The sequence below is a fragment of the Carettochelys insculpta genome, chromosome 10, assembly GCF_033958435.1.
Source record: "Carettochelys insculpta isolate YL-2023 chromosome 10, ASM3395843v1, whole genome shotgun sequence".
Taxonomy (NCBI): domain Eukaryota; kingdom Metazoa; phylum Chordata; order Testudines; family Carettochelyidae; genus Carettochelys; species Carettochelys insculpta.
The window spans coordinates 21,515,931-21,531,096 of record NC_134146.1 but is presented as its reverse complement, the minus strand read 5'-3'; the positions used below and the strand labels follow the sequence as shown (position 1 = coordinate 21,531,096).

Here is a 15,166-nt window from a genome sequence, read left to right as displayed (position 1 = left end):
CGGTCTGGCTATGATCTGAAGTGGGTCTGTCCCACGAAAGCTCATCACCTAATAAATTATTTTGTTAGTCTTTAAAGTGCTACTTGGCTACTTTTTTGTTTTGATAGAATACAGACTGACGCAGTGATTGCTCTGTCCCTGAGTTCTGGAGACAGAAGGCCCCTTCTGGCTACAGAACCCTCCAGTGCAAACCCAGCCTTCATGTCTCTAGCTGGCATGCATGTATTCAGCTTATTTGCTAGGTAATCTGCTTTGCTGAGTTTGCTATCCCATATAATCACTTAAAAATCTATCTTTTATAGTTAAACTTCTTTTTGCTTTGTCTAAAAACAGTGTGGGGAAGTCGTAACTTGGGGAGAAAGCAGTTGTATCGTCCTCTCCACATTGAGGGAGGGGGGGCGAGTTTCCTGGGCTTACATTGTACAGTTCCCTGTGCGGCACAAGACAGTATAGTTCAGGGCTCACACTCCAAAGGGGATGCATGCCTGAGGTGCTCTAGCTAGAGCATTCCCATGTAGGGCTGATCACAGCATCTGCATATAATTGCAGCTGGGTTTGCCTTTACCTGTATATGTGGTGTGAAGGGGCAGGCTAGAGAGGGTACTGCAACTTGACACAGCAGTATAATGTTAAAGGGAACCCAGTGGTACCCCAGTTCCTGGTGACACCCTAGGGAGGAACCCATCACATGTACAAAATGACATACTTTGGGGTGAAAGAACAGTTATTCCACAGCTTTTAGGGATGAGATTACGTTCAAAGTTCATTTGTCACATCTGGGACCTGAAAGCGCCTGACAGGCCAGAGAGGCTACATCCCTGCCAGGAATGAATGAGAAGTTCTGGACATGGATGGAAAAGTGAGAGGTATGCGGCTCCTGGGACGACTGTCAATTGACAACAGAAAGTTCCAGCAAGACAACAGGCAAAAGTGGAAGGGCTTTTGTTTACCTTTGGACACGAAGGATAAACAACATTTACTAACCTTTCTGGAACTGTTGTTCGTGGAGCTGTCCTGCTCATGGCCATTGCAAAACCCACTGTCCCGCCCCTCTGCCAGAGTTAGCCAAAAAGCAGGAACAGAGGGTGTAGGGCTGGGGTTGGCAACCTGCGGCTCTTTAAGGAGTCGTTTACTGCTCCTGATGCTGACTGCTCTGCGGCTGCAGATGCTGTAATGCAACAAGGGGCAGAGGCGCCTTTGTCTTGCGAGCTGAGCATGCTGCAGGGGGCTGGGCACAGGCAGCCCCCTTCCCCTGCCTGGACTGCAGAGGAGGAGGAGAAAGAGCAGAAAAAGGAGGGGTCAAGAGGCAGCACACAGGCAGTGCAGAGGCTCTGAGCCAGAGCCAGGCTGGGAAGCCAAGGGGGAAAGGGTGGTGGAAAAAACCCAACTGTAAGGGCTATGGTGTGGGGGGGAGGGCGAGCAGGCCCAAGGCTGTGGCTGCTGGCCAGCGGGGTAAGTGCAGCCCCCAGCTCCTCTCCTCTGGCACAGGCAGTGGGGAGCACTCCAGAGCTGCTGCTGCTGCTGCTGCATCAGGAGTGTGGCTTCTTTCTCTGCCCCTGCCTGACCCTCTACTTTCCCTCTCCCTTAGTTGCCCCACTGTGATCCCTCACTCCCGCTCCCCGTCGGAGTGTGTGAGTGAACTGCTGCATGGTGGGGGGAGGTGGTCAGGGTATGGCCCCTTGGTGGCACATGGCTTGTGGGGGAGGGGAGACTGCAGCTAGAACACGCAGTGCTGCGGGGCAGCCATGGGGGACAGGAGAGGATGCAGAAGCATGGGAGGTAGCTGTGGCAGGGGTGTGTGGGGTGGCTGTGAGCCGGGGTGCTCCATGGGGATGGGGCAGTTGTGCATGGGGAGGTGGTCATGTGAGGAAGGGACCGTGTGGGGGGAGGACTGCCTCATGTTCACCTGCACTGCAGCCCTAGAAGTATTGGTTTTGAAACCCAATTTGGATAAATGGCTCTTTTCACTGTTTTGGCTGCAGACCCCTGGTGTAGGGCCAGCCATGCCCCTTATACCTGCACATGAATGTGTGGCAAGAGAGGCTGCTGGAGCCAGCCAGATGGATGCCACTGAGGTTAAAAATCATTACCAACAGTGCCTGCAGTGATTCCATCCCTGGCACGGAACGGACATGAGCAGCATTTGAGGAAATGATCATTGTAGATCATGGTTTGCCAAAACGGGGGGCGTGCCCCCTTGGGGGGAGTTGTGAAGAAATTCTGGGGGGGGAGGTTGCAAAGCAACCCAGGTCCCCCCACCCAGTCATCCCCCCCCCCCGAAGAAAAAGCTGGCCCTTGCTTCCGGCACTCAGCCCCTGCCACTTCATGTGGGCAACCCGGTGCAGCCCCTATAAAAAGCAGGCAGACAGTGAAGGCCCACGTGGAGCTAGCTGCCTCCTGCAGAGGTGAGTGAGTGTGGGTTGCAGAGGAGGAGGAGGAGGTTAGATGAGGGGCTGGCAGTGCCTGGCTTTCGGGGAGGGGAGGGGCGGGGCTCAGGCAGGCAGCTCACAGGCTGCTGGGGTGGCTGGCCCATGGTAAAAAAGAGATTGGGGGGGCAAGAGGGTTTCTCAAAAATCAAAAGGGGGGTGTGATGCCAAAAAGTTTGGGAACCACTGTTGTAGATGATTTTTCCGGTTTCTGGGAGCTTCACCCAGACCCAGCAGTTAGAACAGCTGTACAGAAAATAAAAACTTACTTCGCATGTTGTGGGATACTGAATAGTGTATGTTCCAACAACAGACCAAAGTTTGTTTCAGAAGAGTTGCAGCCTTTCAGTAAGGACTGGGATTTTGACCACATATCTTCAGCAGGGTATCCTTACAGGAACGACAACGTGGAATTGGCAGTAAAAACGGCCAAGAAACTGTTGGAAAAAAAGTCAGAGCTGCTGATGCTTCCCCATACTTAGCACTACTGTATCAGAGGAATACTCCTACATAAGACTTAAATCCTAGTCCAGCCCAAAAAATGACGAGATGTAGAATGAAAACAGTCTTGCCACTTGGTCCAGAGTCTGGGAACTCAAATCCTTCACTTGGTGGACCACCAACAAAAAAAGACAAGCATTTTTTCTGTGACAGATCTGTGACATGGCAGTTGCCTCACACTGGCAAGACAAGGTTTGAAACAACCCTGAGAGGGGGCTGTTCTGAGGACCAATCAGGAGAAGGCTTGAGGCAGCCAATCAGGGTCAGTCTAGGCTCTATAAAAACGGCTGCTGAACAGAGGGAGTTCATTCTCTCTCCAGCTTGGGAGAGAGAAGGACCAATTGCCTATGCAGATAGGGGTGCATTTGGAAACAGCAGTGCTGGGGAAGGACAGGAGGAGCTGGGATGTTCTGGTTTGGCGAACTCACAGGTTGAGGCATTGTTATTAATGCTTGAGGAGACAGAAGGGTTGCAGAGGGGCAGCCAGGATAGGAACAAGCAGCAGATCCATCCCTCCCACCCTTGCCTATGATGAGTGGCCAAGCCTGACTGAAGTTTGCCCTGAGGGAAGGTGCTAGATGAAGAATGGCAAAGGATTGCTGAGGCAAGTGGATTACTGATGGGTAACTGAGTTCCCTGGAGGGGAGGATACCAGAATGTGGAGACTGCCATGGGCCAGGACCCTGGGGAAGGGTGCTGTGGGATTGAAGTAATAGGGTCCTGATGGGATGATGGGTGGAAGAGGTAGCAAAGGGTGAGACACCACCAAAAGAGGGTGCTCCAGTGCTGAAGAGAGCTAATCAATCCTTGGAGTGACCAGCAGGATGCACCATGATGCTGAGTCCCAACTTGTCATAAGATCCGTGAGAAATCTTCCAGATCTGGAGCCAAGTGAAAAAGCGCATATACAACTATTAACAAAATAGGATGAATTCTGAAACAAACCTACAGCGGAGTCACCAAGAAACCACAGATCATATAAAGCGTAAATGGACAATGGAAAATCAGTGATGCAAAATACACATGAATGTTAGGAATATAAAAGAAATCTCTAAGAACAATACTGAAACATGCCAGGGGCCTATCAGAACAAAGACACGGAGGAAGAGTGTGCCTCAGTGGCAACTGCAGCAACAAGCTGTGGTATTACTGGATTTTTAAATTAAATATGAAAACCATTTCTGTAATCACTACATTCAATTTGCACCAAATCTCATGCCAGGTGGGCCAAATGAGGTCTCTAATGAAAGCTGGTGATTCACTGACTCTGTTTATGCTACTGGAATATCTGTGCCATGTCTGCCATGTAAAGTTATAGATATTGGCTCTATACCTAAATTAGAAATGTTTTAGTGCCGAGATTCACAATGGAAGGTGTCATCACCTCCCCAGTCAGATGACATGGGCTGAACAAAGGAACAGAGACCTGGACGTTGAATCCACATTGACTGACACATGCTGGCTAACCCAGCAGCCATTGGCAGAATGCCACAACAGGCAACCTGACCAGGTGACCTCCCATTGCTTACGTGAAGAAGAAAGGGTTTTTCCCTCCACATAGTGAGTCTATAAAGATGTCCCTGGCAGTGACCATTTGGTTCTTCATTCCTCATGAACTCGGCCTGTGTGGACTGGGTGGCCCAGCTCTCAAGAGGATGTATTTCCAGGGACTCTCAAAAATAGCAGCTGTAACCTGCATCAATAGCTTTAACTGATGCATGTACGGTATCACTTTAACAATTTTTTCCTCACCTTATTCTTTCTTTCTTCATAAATAATTCTTTAGATTTTAAATTCTAAAGGATTGGCACAGTGTGCTGTTTTGGTAAGATCTAAATATATATTGACCTGGGAATGTGGCTGGACCCTCTGTGGCCTGGAAAAATCTGTGTGGATTTGGTGAAATAGGTTTTCATAATCTCTCACCTGCATAAGGAGGGTTTGCTGGTCAGGGCATTAGGAGCAGCTGGAGAATCTGTGCGTTTGCTTGGAAAGCTTCTGGCTGGCCAGGGGGACTGGCAGAGGTACTTTTGTGGCTGGCTTGGTTTGCCTTACTGAGGAGGAGACTCTAGCCTGAGCCGTAAGTGTTTTAAGCTATTTGCCCAGGGCTGTTTATCTCATCTTGGCCCAGAACCCCTCAAAATATTATACAAGTCCACAGATTGTGCTTGACTAGACAGGAAGAAGACAGAACCAGGGAGGCACTAGTGAACTATACCATGTTAGAGAAGGGCAGATTGTTAAAAGACTTGGTCGTGTGAAGCATTTTGTGTGATGGGCTTCCAAGTTGTACACAGTTATAGCTAGCAAAACTGATAAGGTAATGAATGCAGTTACTCCAAGCCCAGTTGGCATGTGAAATGACCGTTAGGTTACGTTGTCAGTTGTTCTTGGGTTTTTGATAGTTTTCTTGAAAAGAGAAGAGATGTAAAAGTATGAAAGTAGTAGCATACTCTCTTAGGCAGGATACTGTTTCCCAGAGGAAACTGTTTGGAAGAGACTCCGCTTGGGGAACTGTCTGAAAACCATGAGACTGAAGAATCCATGTTTTAAGCAGCCAAAATAAAGCTGGAATTTGTTCATTAACACTGTGTCAGAATGAGATTTTTATATGATCCAGACACAACAAAGCACAGAACACTTGTACAAATGGAATACGGACCAAAATGTTATTGTTTCAGGAAACTGAAATGTCCGCCTCCTCTCACCCTCCTCGTGGGCCATACTCACCCTGGCTGTGGCTGGAGAGCAATGCTACATAGAGATATTCTGAAGCTGAAGTGTCAATAATCATGTTGTGTTAAAACTTTTTATGGGACTAATGTAAGAGAGTTTTGAAAGCTATACTTTCCTTTCCACCGCGATTATAAATCCAGTGATACATCTATCTGTTTTTACCAGCAGTTACTGTTACTGCTTTTGCCACTCAATGCATTTCTGTTTTTTGGAATTGATCTTTTTTAGTTCACTACACATACTTCAGAATGTACAGGAGTACCCAAATTACATAGTACGTCTAAATGTAAAGGAAGCACCACATAACATCAGTTTAGGAAAACAAAAAGTCATACCTATCAGTGCACAGTAAGCACTACACAGTTCCTAGCAGTACCCAAAACTCCAGGCCCACAGAAAACTGAAGTAGAGAATGCTACTGTGGCAAAATGTTACAGTGCTCTTTTACAGCCTTCCTCAACCTAGGATGACCAACTGTCTCATTTTTTTTAAGTGCAAAAATGACGGGATGACTTTATGGGATGGAGAAGTTGCATGCTGAGAATTTAACCTCTTGCTTCCAGACATCAAGGATCAAGGTAAGTTATTCTATTCCAGAGCAAACTGTGAAAATTTCCCAAAATGCAGTGTGGTCCACCACACTTTACATTGACACATGCACTTCTGATTAGTACACACAGTACATCTATCAGCAGTTGAGTATGCATAGCTACAAGCAATATACAAATTTTGGTATCTGTACAGTCTTCCCCCGCCTTACGAGGGTAATTTGTTCCTGAAAAACTCCTCTTAGGGTGAATTCTTGTAAGCTGAAAATGTAATTACCATTAATTTCAATGGGAAAAAATTTTATGTGTTCCTGAGCCCCAAAATTTACATCCATTTACGCTAAAACAATGCCAACCTAACAAGACATTTTCCCTTCATTAATTACTCTATAATATGGCTGTTTACCTGCTCTCGTTAAGCTTTTTTGTAGCTATTACGCACCGTACACTTATCACTGCTATAAACTATCAAACCACGAGTACTCTGAGAGAAGAACTCAATGCAACACACACCAACTACTGTGTACTACTGCAAATGACAGAGTAACTTCTACATTTTAATTCCAAAGCAGGCCAATCACATTGTTTTTGTCATAAGTAGCATAATTTATTGGCAGCCAATGAGCACCCAAAAATACATTTCTTTCCAATACGATCTTTAAAATTTAACATGCCACTGTTCCAACATGCTGACGCAAGCTGCAATGGATACTCGAAAGGTCAGATTTTGTTACTTGTTGCCAAACAGATTCCATAACGTGAGGATCACTAGAAATTGAATTTGTCTGGAAGGGCATAAAATAGCACCAGACTCAGAAACGTGGGCATAGGAGAAAACCACTTGCCACTCACAGATGTTTAATGCATTGCCAGCTTGATATGTTACAGTTCTGTGAAACGATGGAGGACTATGAAGAAATTGAATAAAAATCCATTGAAGGATTACTATATTGCACGGGGAGGAGGCGGTGCCAGGGGCTGGCTGCGCGGGGAGCTAGGCAGGCACAGGGGGCCCCCGGTTGGCGAGGGGTAATGCCTCACTCGTGTGGGGCTGCGCAGTGGAGAGGCCCCAGCAGTGGTGGCCGAGGCGCTAAATGCAAAGGAACGCTGAAGGTGGCAAGCGGTGCCCAAGGTACAGCTGTGCAGGGTGGGCGGCGAGTGGCAGGGGCGGCGCCAGGATGGGCTGCGCGCCCAGCAGCCATGTCTTGCAGGAGTGCTTGGGAGCCCGCAGCCACTTGCTGGGCCAGGGCACGCTGCTGCTGCAGCGCCGAGGCAGAGACCCACACCAGCCACATGTAAAGGCTGGGCCGGGGGCTCCGGGAAACCGCCTCTGGGCGCTGCGGAGAGATGCGCTGGGTGGGATGGAGCTGCAGGTAGCTGTTGCCTGGAGCCACGGCCTTTCTCCTGTTGCTGGGTGTCCGCGTCCCACTGAGGTGCACAAAATTTAAATCAGTCATCGTTAATTTGAGGAAATGCCTCATAAAACGCAGAGGTTTTAAATCAAACTCCTCGTAAATTCGAATTCTCATAACCCGAATGGGAGTATCTCAGGGTATGCTCATACAACAACCAAAGGTTGAGGCATAGCCAGGGCCTTGGTTTTGATTTCAGGATTAAGGTCTAAATTTAGAAAAAAACAACAAAGATTTTCTTCTGTATTTCCCCAGCATAGTATTACAGAAGATAAATATGCAGAGATGGAGATGGACTGTTGATTATGTTCACAAAACAAAAAAGCAGTCCTCTAGCACCTTAAAAATAAAGTGTCTATTAAATTAAGTGGGATGGCTGCAGACACTTGCAGAGGATTTTTTTCTCTTCCCTTCCCATCTAGCTGATTTGTCAGTTTTTTTCTTTCATTTTTTTTCTCTTTTTCTTTAAATTCTCTCCCTCTCCGTTTTCAGGATTCTCCAGATCTGAAGAAGTGGGTCTGCCTGATAAAGAATATTGTTAGTCTTTAAGATGCTACAGGACGGCTTTTTTGCTTTGTGAAGATACAGACTAATGCAGCTACCTCTCTGAGACTGTTGATTACGTTATTATTAATAATAATTAATAATACAGTATCCTTGTTAACATTTTGAAATGGATTTTAAGAAAATCAGAGTGTTCTCCTTCTGTAGAGACTTTCTTATGCTTATATAAGAAATTTTCAGGCAAGGAGGTAAAATTATTTTGTTACTTATGCAACTGGCAACATTTTAAGATAACCTGGAGAGGAAAAAAGAAGTGGATTTCTATCTTTCTTTATTTATTTGATTCTTTAGCAGTTTTTTTTGTTTTGTTTTATTTATATTAGAAATTTAGATTTCTTCTTTGCTGTCTTTTCCTTAGAAGAGTCTCTGAATAACTAGAGAAATAGCTAGACTACGACATGATGAATATAAAGGAAAAGACATCAGAGCAATTGTGAGAAGGTGGCATTTTAGGCTGATGTTTAAAATTTTAGGGGTTTCCCTTTTAATTATTTTGCTTTTGTGGCACACATTAAACTTCAAAACCTGGCAAACAACTGGGAGGAAAGTTCTTTGTGAAAATAATCACCACCCTGTTTCTTTCACTATTGTCAACAGGCCAGATGGCAATAGTTTTATGAACAATGATTAATTCATTACTCTAAAAGTAACATCATTGACTTCAGTGGGAGCTTCTGGTGTGTAGTGTGATTCCATATGAGGACAGTAAACCCCTGAGTTACACAGGGGTTGCATTCTTTCAACCCCAGCATAACTTGAATTTTTGCAGAAGTCAAGGGGGAGTGGGAACCAGAGATGGCCAGTTTCCTGGCTGCTTCTCCCTGCCTTCTGTGTGGCTGGAGGAAAGCCGGGGGGGCTTTTAGCATGCCTAGCTGCCCTCGGGGGAAGGGGCCACAGAGCAGCTTCAAGTTGTGTGTAACTCGTGCATCTTGAAGCCATGTATTTCGAGGGTTTATTGTAAAATATCACAATATTGCCTTGTAACAGGCTGGTTTGCCTGTGAGCTGTAAGTGGAGGACTAAGCCAGCTCTGATTACAGGATGAGAAACATGTGGTTGTAATTAGGTGATCGCAAAGTAAAAGGTAGCAGAAAGCTTCAGGAATGGCACTTTTGCAGTGAGGGGACTGCAGAGTGAAGCTGCAGAGAGAGAGGTGTTCTCCAGTGGTCACTTAAGTTTGGGTGGAAAATTGGTTTGGTCTCTGAGAACTTTATTAAGTTAATTAAAAAACCCTCAGACTCCATATAGGGCTGTGACTGAAAGTGAGGCTGTGGATTTGTCAAAAACAGACAGGAGGCACAGCCAAGGCACACCTGGACATAAGGGGGAGCTCAGGTAGCAGCCATCCCTGTTACAGGATCTAAAAAGGCTGCCACTCTAATTCTCTGATGAGTGTGCCAGCGAAAACAAACAAAAGCAACACTTCATATTACTGATATTTTAAAGCTAAAACATAGGAAAAATGTGATCAAACAAAATCTTCCAACTTTCTTTATTTAAAGTTATTGTTCCCTAACGTCACCTTTAAGGGCGGCAACAATGTAATAAGATTGTTTTTATATTTTCACCTCATCATCATGCATCACAAATATGACCTGTTGATTTTTATGCATAGACAATGTTAGACTTCATCTAAATAACAGATTTACCTGAACAGGTAAAGACAATAGCTGCATAAAGAAAAGTTTATAACAAAGATTCCCACAACCCAGTTAAAACACAATTCCAGCATTTCTAAAGCTTCTGGATGTTGACATCAATTTCTGTACTTTATTGCATGAAAACTAGTGGTGTCAGTGATGAAACGGAAGGTTATATACACTCAGACATTGATTTCACTTCTCACAACAAACCAGTTCTGCAACAGCACTTCAGGAATTCCATTCCATTGTGGTTTATGCTTAAATGCAAACTACTGAATAATGTTCAACATCCTACTCATGACATCTTTTTGTACACACAATTTAAAGAAACTGATAATCTCACTTATAGAAAAAGATTGCACATTATCGGCGACCAGAATGAAAAGTACTTTTGCCTAACTAAGTGGAACCCCTAGCCTCTAGATGGTATCACAGTACAACTAATAAATAAATAAATAGGCTAGAGACATCTAAATTCTCTCTTCCTTTTCACTAACAATGCAACATTTAAAATAATGAAAACCTTAAAACCACAGTGAAAAAATCCAAAGTTAGGACTCCTAAAAGGTTGGCACACAAGGTTCCATTCAAAAACTAGTATAGAAGAGGATAGTTAAATGTGCCTATGAGTGACGGAGGATCTTCTTGCCTGGCTTAATACCAGATCCTTAACATTATGACCTAACATTTAAAATTACTTTCCTCCACTTTTTCTTAAATAACACAGTATGTGTTAATCCAGTGACAAACAGATTTTTGTGGCCGTGATCTAATTCAATGTGAAGACTAAAATAAAACTCAAATACATGTTTTGCTTCCATACTCTAATTTGATCCATAAATTATGTTTTACTGTCACAAATATGCACTCACATATAACATACGAAGATGGACAGTTTTAGACAACCTTAACTATCGGAGTTGCTGACAGTCACTTAAAAACTATACAGATATATATAAACTACGTTATTCATACAATATCTTTCAACCTAGATTTTAGAAAGCCTGAAAGCAAAACAAGTATATATTATATAATATAAACAATTTTGCTCTACTCAGCAGTTGCTATAATAAGAATTCTTGACCATTGGGAAACAGGATTTTGCATGTTTCTGCAAACATGAGAGCCAAAACATGACTAGAACCATGATTGTTCTATAACACAACATGGTAACATTATTTTAGAAAAAAATCCAAAAACCAAAACAACACACCCATACTGGTCAGGAGAACAATGCTAACAAGAAAAACCAACATTAAATGACTAGTCATCAGAAGAACTGGTAAATCAGCATCATACCCATTTAAAAATAAAATCTATATTAATCATCCCTGAAATAATACCTTCAATGATATATATTTAACATTCTAAAACAAGTAATTTATGTTTGAATTCCTGTATCTGGAAAACAGTTTTGTATTTTTTTCTTGGGCTGAAAATTCAGCAATGGACAATTCAAAATATTAATTACCGGAAAAAAAAGTTGGTCATCAATATAAAAATTCCCATCTTATCGGTACTTAGCAAAATATTAAAAATATCTTTTTTCAAGCCTGGTTGGTGTGAGAAGGAAAAAAGATAAAGAGCCTTGTCTTCCTTGACCAGTCTATGCCTACCACCTTCAATTCACTGGGAGTTAGATGTAGAAATTTTAAATCCCCAGACACCGTTAGAGTACCATGCAAACACTTACAGGACCCAGATGTAGCATTTCTAGAAATCACTTTATAATTGGTCAATTATATATCAGGAATGTTCATTCATTCTATCTGCCTGGGCGTTCTAGCCAGCAGGAGATAAATGTGCTACATGATAAACTACACCTTTCTTGTGAACTCCATGATACTATCACCTTAAATCTGAATCAATTTATAATCACCGCAGGTAGTTCTTAATGTGGTGCACATTCTAAACGAAGCACCAAAAAATAGCCCGCCATTGCCCTTCCCTTACAGATAAACACACTTTTATTTAAACGCTCACCTAGTTTTCATAGATCTTTATACTGCAAAGTCTATGAGACTAGAACTTGTTGCTAGGTTTGTGTTTGAAACAGTTCACTTATTGTGCAGCACACTTAGCACAATGAATCATGAATAATACTATTACATAACCAACAAGCAAATAAAAAAAAAACCCCAAACACACTTACAAAAAAGGTAAAAATGCTATTCTCTGAAATAACGGTTCGTGATTGGGGGTGGAATCAGACATTTGTCTTTTTTTATACTTATGATTCATGCCTGGATCAACCAATGAAGTAGCCCAGGAAAAGTGTAGTTCCTCTCAAATAACTAGCTTGAGTTAAGCACATATCCCAATAAAATCGGATCAGTTTTGTTCTTTTATTTCTGTTAGGAAGCACACAGAGTTAACTGTGCATAGTACTGAAGAGTTAATTAACCAAATCCTCTTACGGCCTGTCACTTAGAATGAAATGACCACATAAGGTCATTAGTGAAGAACAGATCCTGAGGAATTAAGCTTTGGTTTCATAATGCAGTAGAAATACAGTGGCTTCCCTCTCTCCCTTCCCTGCGCTGTGAACATGCACTCACCCTCTGGTTGATGCTTCTCCCCTCTTTGACTTTCACCGCCAAGCCCAAATCAGACAATCTGCAGTTGCCATTATCATCCAGAAGAACATTTTCTGGCTTCATGTCCCTATAAAGGATATTGATAGAGTGGAGATGCAGAATCCCACAGGTGATCTGAGCTGAATAAAAGATGATCCTGTTCATTTCCAAGCCCCTCTCTCCCACATTGTAGATATGATACTTAAGATCCCCTCCATTCATGAGGCTCATAACAAGACACAGGTGACTCTTGGTCTCATATGCATAGGCCAGGGTGACTATGAAAGGGCTATTAATTTTCTCCAGGATCTCCTTTTCCAGTAGAGCCATGCTCTCCCCACCTTTCTTCTTCAGCCTCTTCTTATCCAGTTTCTTGCAGGCATACATCTTGCCTGTGGTTTTCACCTGGATGGCACAAACCTAGAGGATCAAGACAAAAAGAGAAAGGAAGGGGCATTACAAATGAAGACTAGAGGTGATTGAAGAGTGTTGATGGATGGGGACTAAGGAAGAAAGATATACATTGCCATCCTTTCAGAAGGCACTCCTAATGATCAGCACTGGATAATGGGAGTAGAGAGCTGGCCATACTACTTGAGGAGGGCTTGTCTTATTCTAGTTCAAAGGTCCAAAGAACCCCATGGACATTTCAGAAATTCCCTTTAATGACCACCATGTGGATTTTTTTGTGGGGGCAGGGGGTGGCAATAAAGTGGAAAAGGCGTTATATCACACTTGTTTGCCCAAGGAGGAAGTTAGCTTGCCCTGGTCTCTGACAGATGCCTAGTCTATTGCAAGCTCCTTTTTGCATTGCCCATACCCATCCATTAGTCCAGGCAGGGGAGGGATGGCAGCTGCCTTACCTCTCCAAAGCCGCCTTTGCCCAGTACCCGAAACTCATAGAAGTACTTCTCAGTCACTGGCTGCTTCTCGAAAACTTTCCACTGCAGAAACTTGTCATAGAAGGAGGTTTTCTGGAAGTCCTGGAAGGGCTTTCCCTGAAGGAAGGCCTTTGTCTCCTCCTTGGCCTGCTGAATGATACTCTCATAGTCCTTCTCAGTGGCTGCCTGGCACTTGCTGGCCAAGCTGGAGCTCATGAAAGCTAGGTAGCTCTTGGAGCCGGACTTTAGGAAGTTGGTGACCAAGCCTTGCATGATGCTGCTTTTGGCATTGTCCTCTGCCAGCTCCCAGTTGGACACCTCATCCAGGAAGTCTTTGGCCACCAGGTATTCAGGCATGGTCTCCAAAAAATCCCTGAAGAACCTTTTGCCAATGGGCTGCTGCTCACAGATACTCTCATAGTCAGCCAGGAGAGCCTTCCTGACCTCCGTGCACTGCTCAGGTTTGGGCAGTGAGAGGCTCTTTCGCCTCCTCTGCATCTCCTTGAGGTCCCCATCCGTGCTCTTCCTGGCTTGCAGATATGCTGTGTTGGCAATTAAATTGTCCAGGCCCCCCATGTCACACATCCTGGCAAACTCTTGGGGTGGCAAAACCTGAGTGGAGCAAAGTTACTCACTGCTTGTGGGCCAGTCCTGCACCTCTCTCTGCCTGTGTATGGGCTTCAGAGGGACACTGAGGAGACTAGCTGCTTTAGCATTAAATACCTCTCAAGGATTTTCACTAAGTCTCTTTAGGTGTATGTACCATTTGTGGAAAGTGACTGGTAAGAGGTTTCTCTCTAAGGAGCTTTGGGCCTGCTATATATAGGCAGCAGGATGACAGCCCAAGAAAACCTTCCCACTGTCGTCACTGAATAGGTACAACTTGTCTGATGACCCTCAGCACAGACCTTTTCCTGCTCCTTAAATATACCATAATTCCCACCCACATCCACTGTTCATGGCACCTGCCATGAATTTCTCGCCTACCATTTATTGGCTCCTTCCACTCTGAAAATGTGCTTGGGACAGGCAACACCCCCCCCTGATTGTACTTTGCCCGTTGAAGTAGGGCCGAAAATCTGACATATATATTCACCACTCATGACACCGTGGCCCCGGGGTACAGGAAATCTCCTTGACTTTTTCCCATTGTATTCTGAGCTTTGGGGTATTGGAAATTGCACTAAAACATATATTAAATAGAAGAAAAGCTCTAGTAAGATGCAAAAGTAATTCAAAAGTCATACTTGAAACACAAAGCAGAAGAGCGTAACTGCAGAAAAAATGGCTCAGTTTTGATTGATGAGTACCATCACATCCTTCAACTCTCAACCATCACATCTTCAACTTTCTAGGGAAAGGCCCATAATTGTGAGCTGCAAATACACCATGCACAAATTTCACTGCTATCATATGCTGGTCCCTCCAAAGGAACAGAAATTGGATTAGATGAAGTACAGGCTAAGAACTGCTGCTGTTCTACAAATAATGATCTCACCCTATGTATAACCAGAGCAACATTGAATCCTGTTCTCCCTCACACATAGCAAAGTAGAAATAATCTGAACTTGTTTAAGAGACAAGCAATTCCCCCATTATGCTCCTAAAAATATCCCCTTTGCCCCACCCCCTCATACAAATTAATGCCCCTACCCCACATTGCATACTACTGTCCAAACTTTGTGAATCCTGAAAATGTCACGTAGGATAAAAGAAGCCTCACAACAGATTTCAAGAGCATCTACTTACTTTAGCTCTTGGTAACTCAAGCCGACCTAAGAGGGCTGGACATATGCTGTCAATATATCACATGTGAGGAAAAATCACTGGTGTCCATTGACTATTTCAGGACAGTGGAATATAAAAAAAAATGTTATTGC

At 43.9% G+C, this 15,166-nt stretch overlaps 1 protein-coding gene across 3 annotated transcripts in view; it reads right to left on the bottom strand.

The window, feature by feature from the left end:
- The window catches only part of GRK7 (G protein-coupled receptor kinase 7), a 40,045-nt gene extending 25,234 nt beyond the window's left edge, over positions 1–14,811 (bottom strand). The window contains exons 1-3 of one of the 3 annotated variants that reach the window (XM_075003827.1): positions 14,534–14,811; positions 13,269–13,898; positions 12,388–12,825 (exon numbers count right to left, since the gene is read on the bottom strand). In XM_075003827.1, coding sequence (XP_074859928.1) covers positions 12,388–12,825; positions 13,269–13,871 — 1,041 coding nt within the window. In that variant the 5' untranslated portion in view covers positions 13,872–13,898; positions 14,534–14,811. Of the gene's footprint in view, positions 1–6,807; positions 7,640–12,387; positions 12,826–13,268; positions 14,294–14,533 lie in introns of those variants that run through there. The other 2 variants (XM_075003829.1, XM_075003826.1) reach the window with 2 other exon arrangements.
- Between the last annotated feature and the right edge of the window lie 355 nt (positions 14,812–15,166).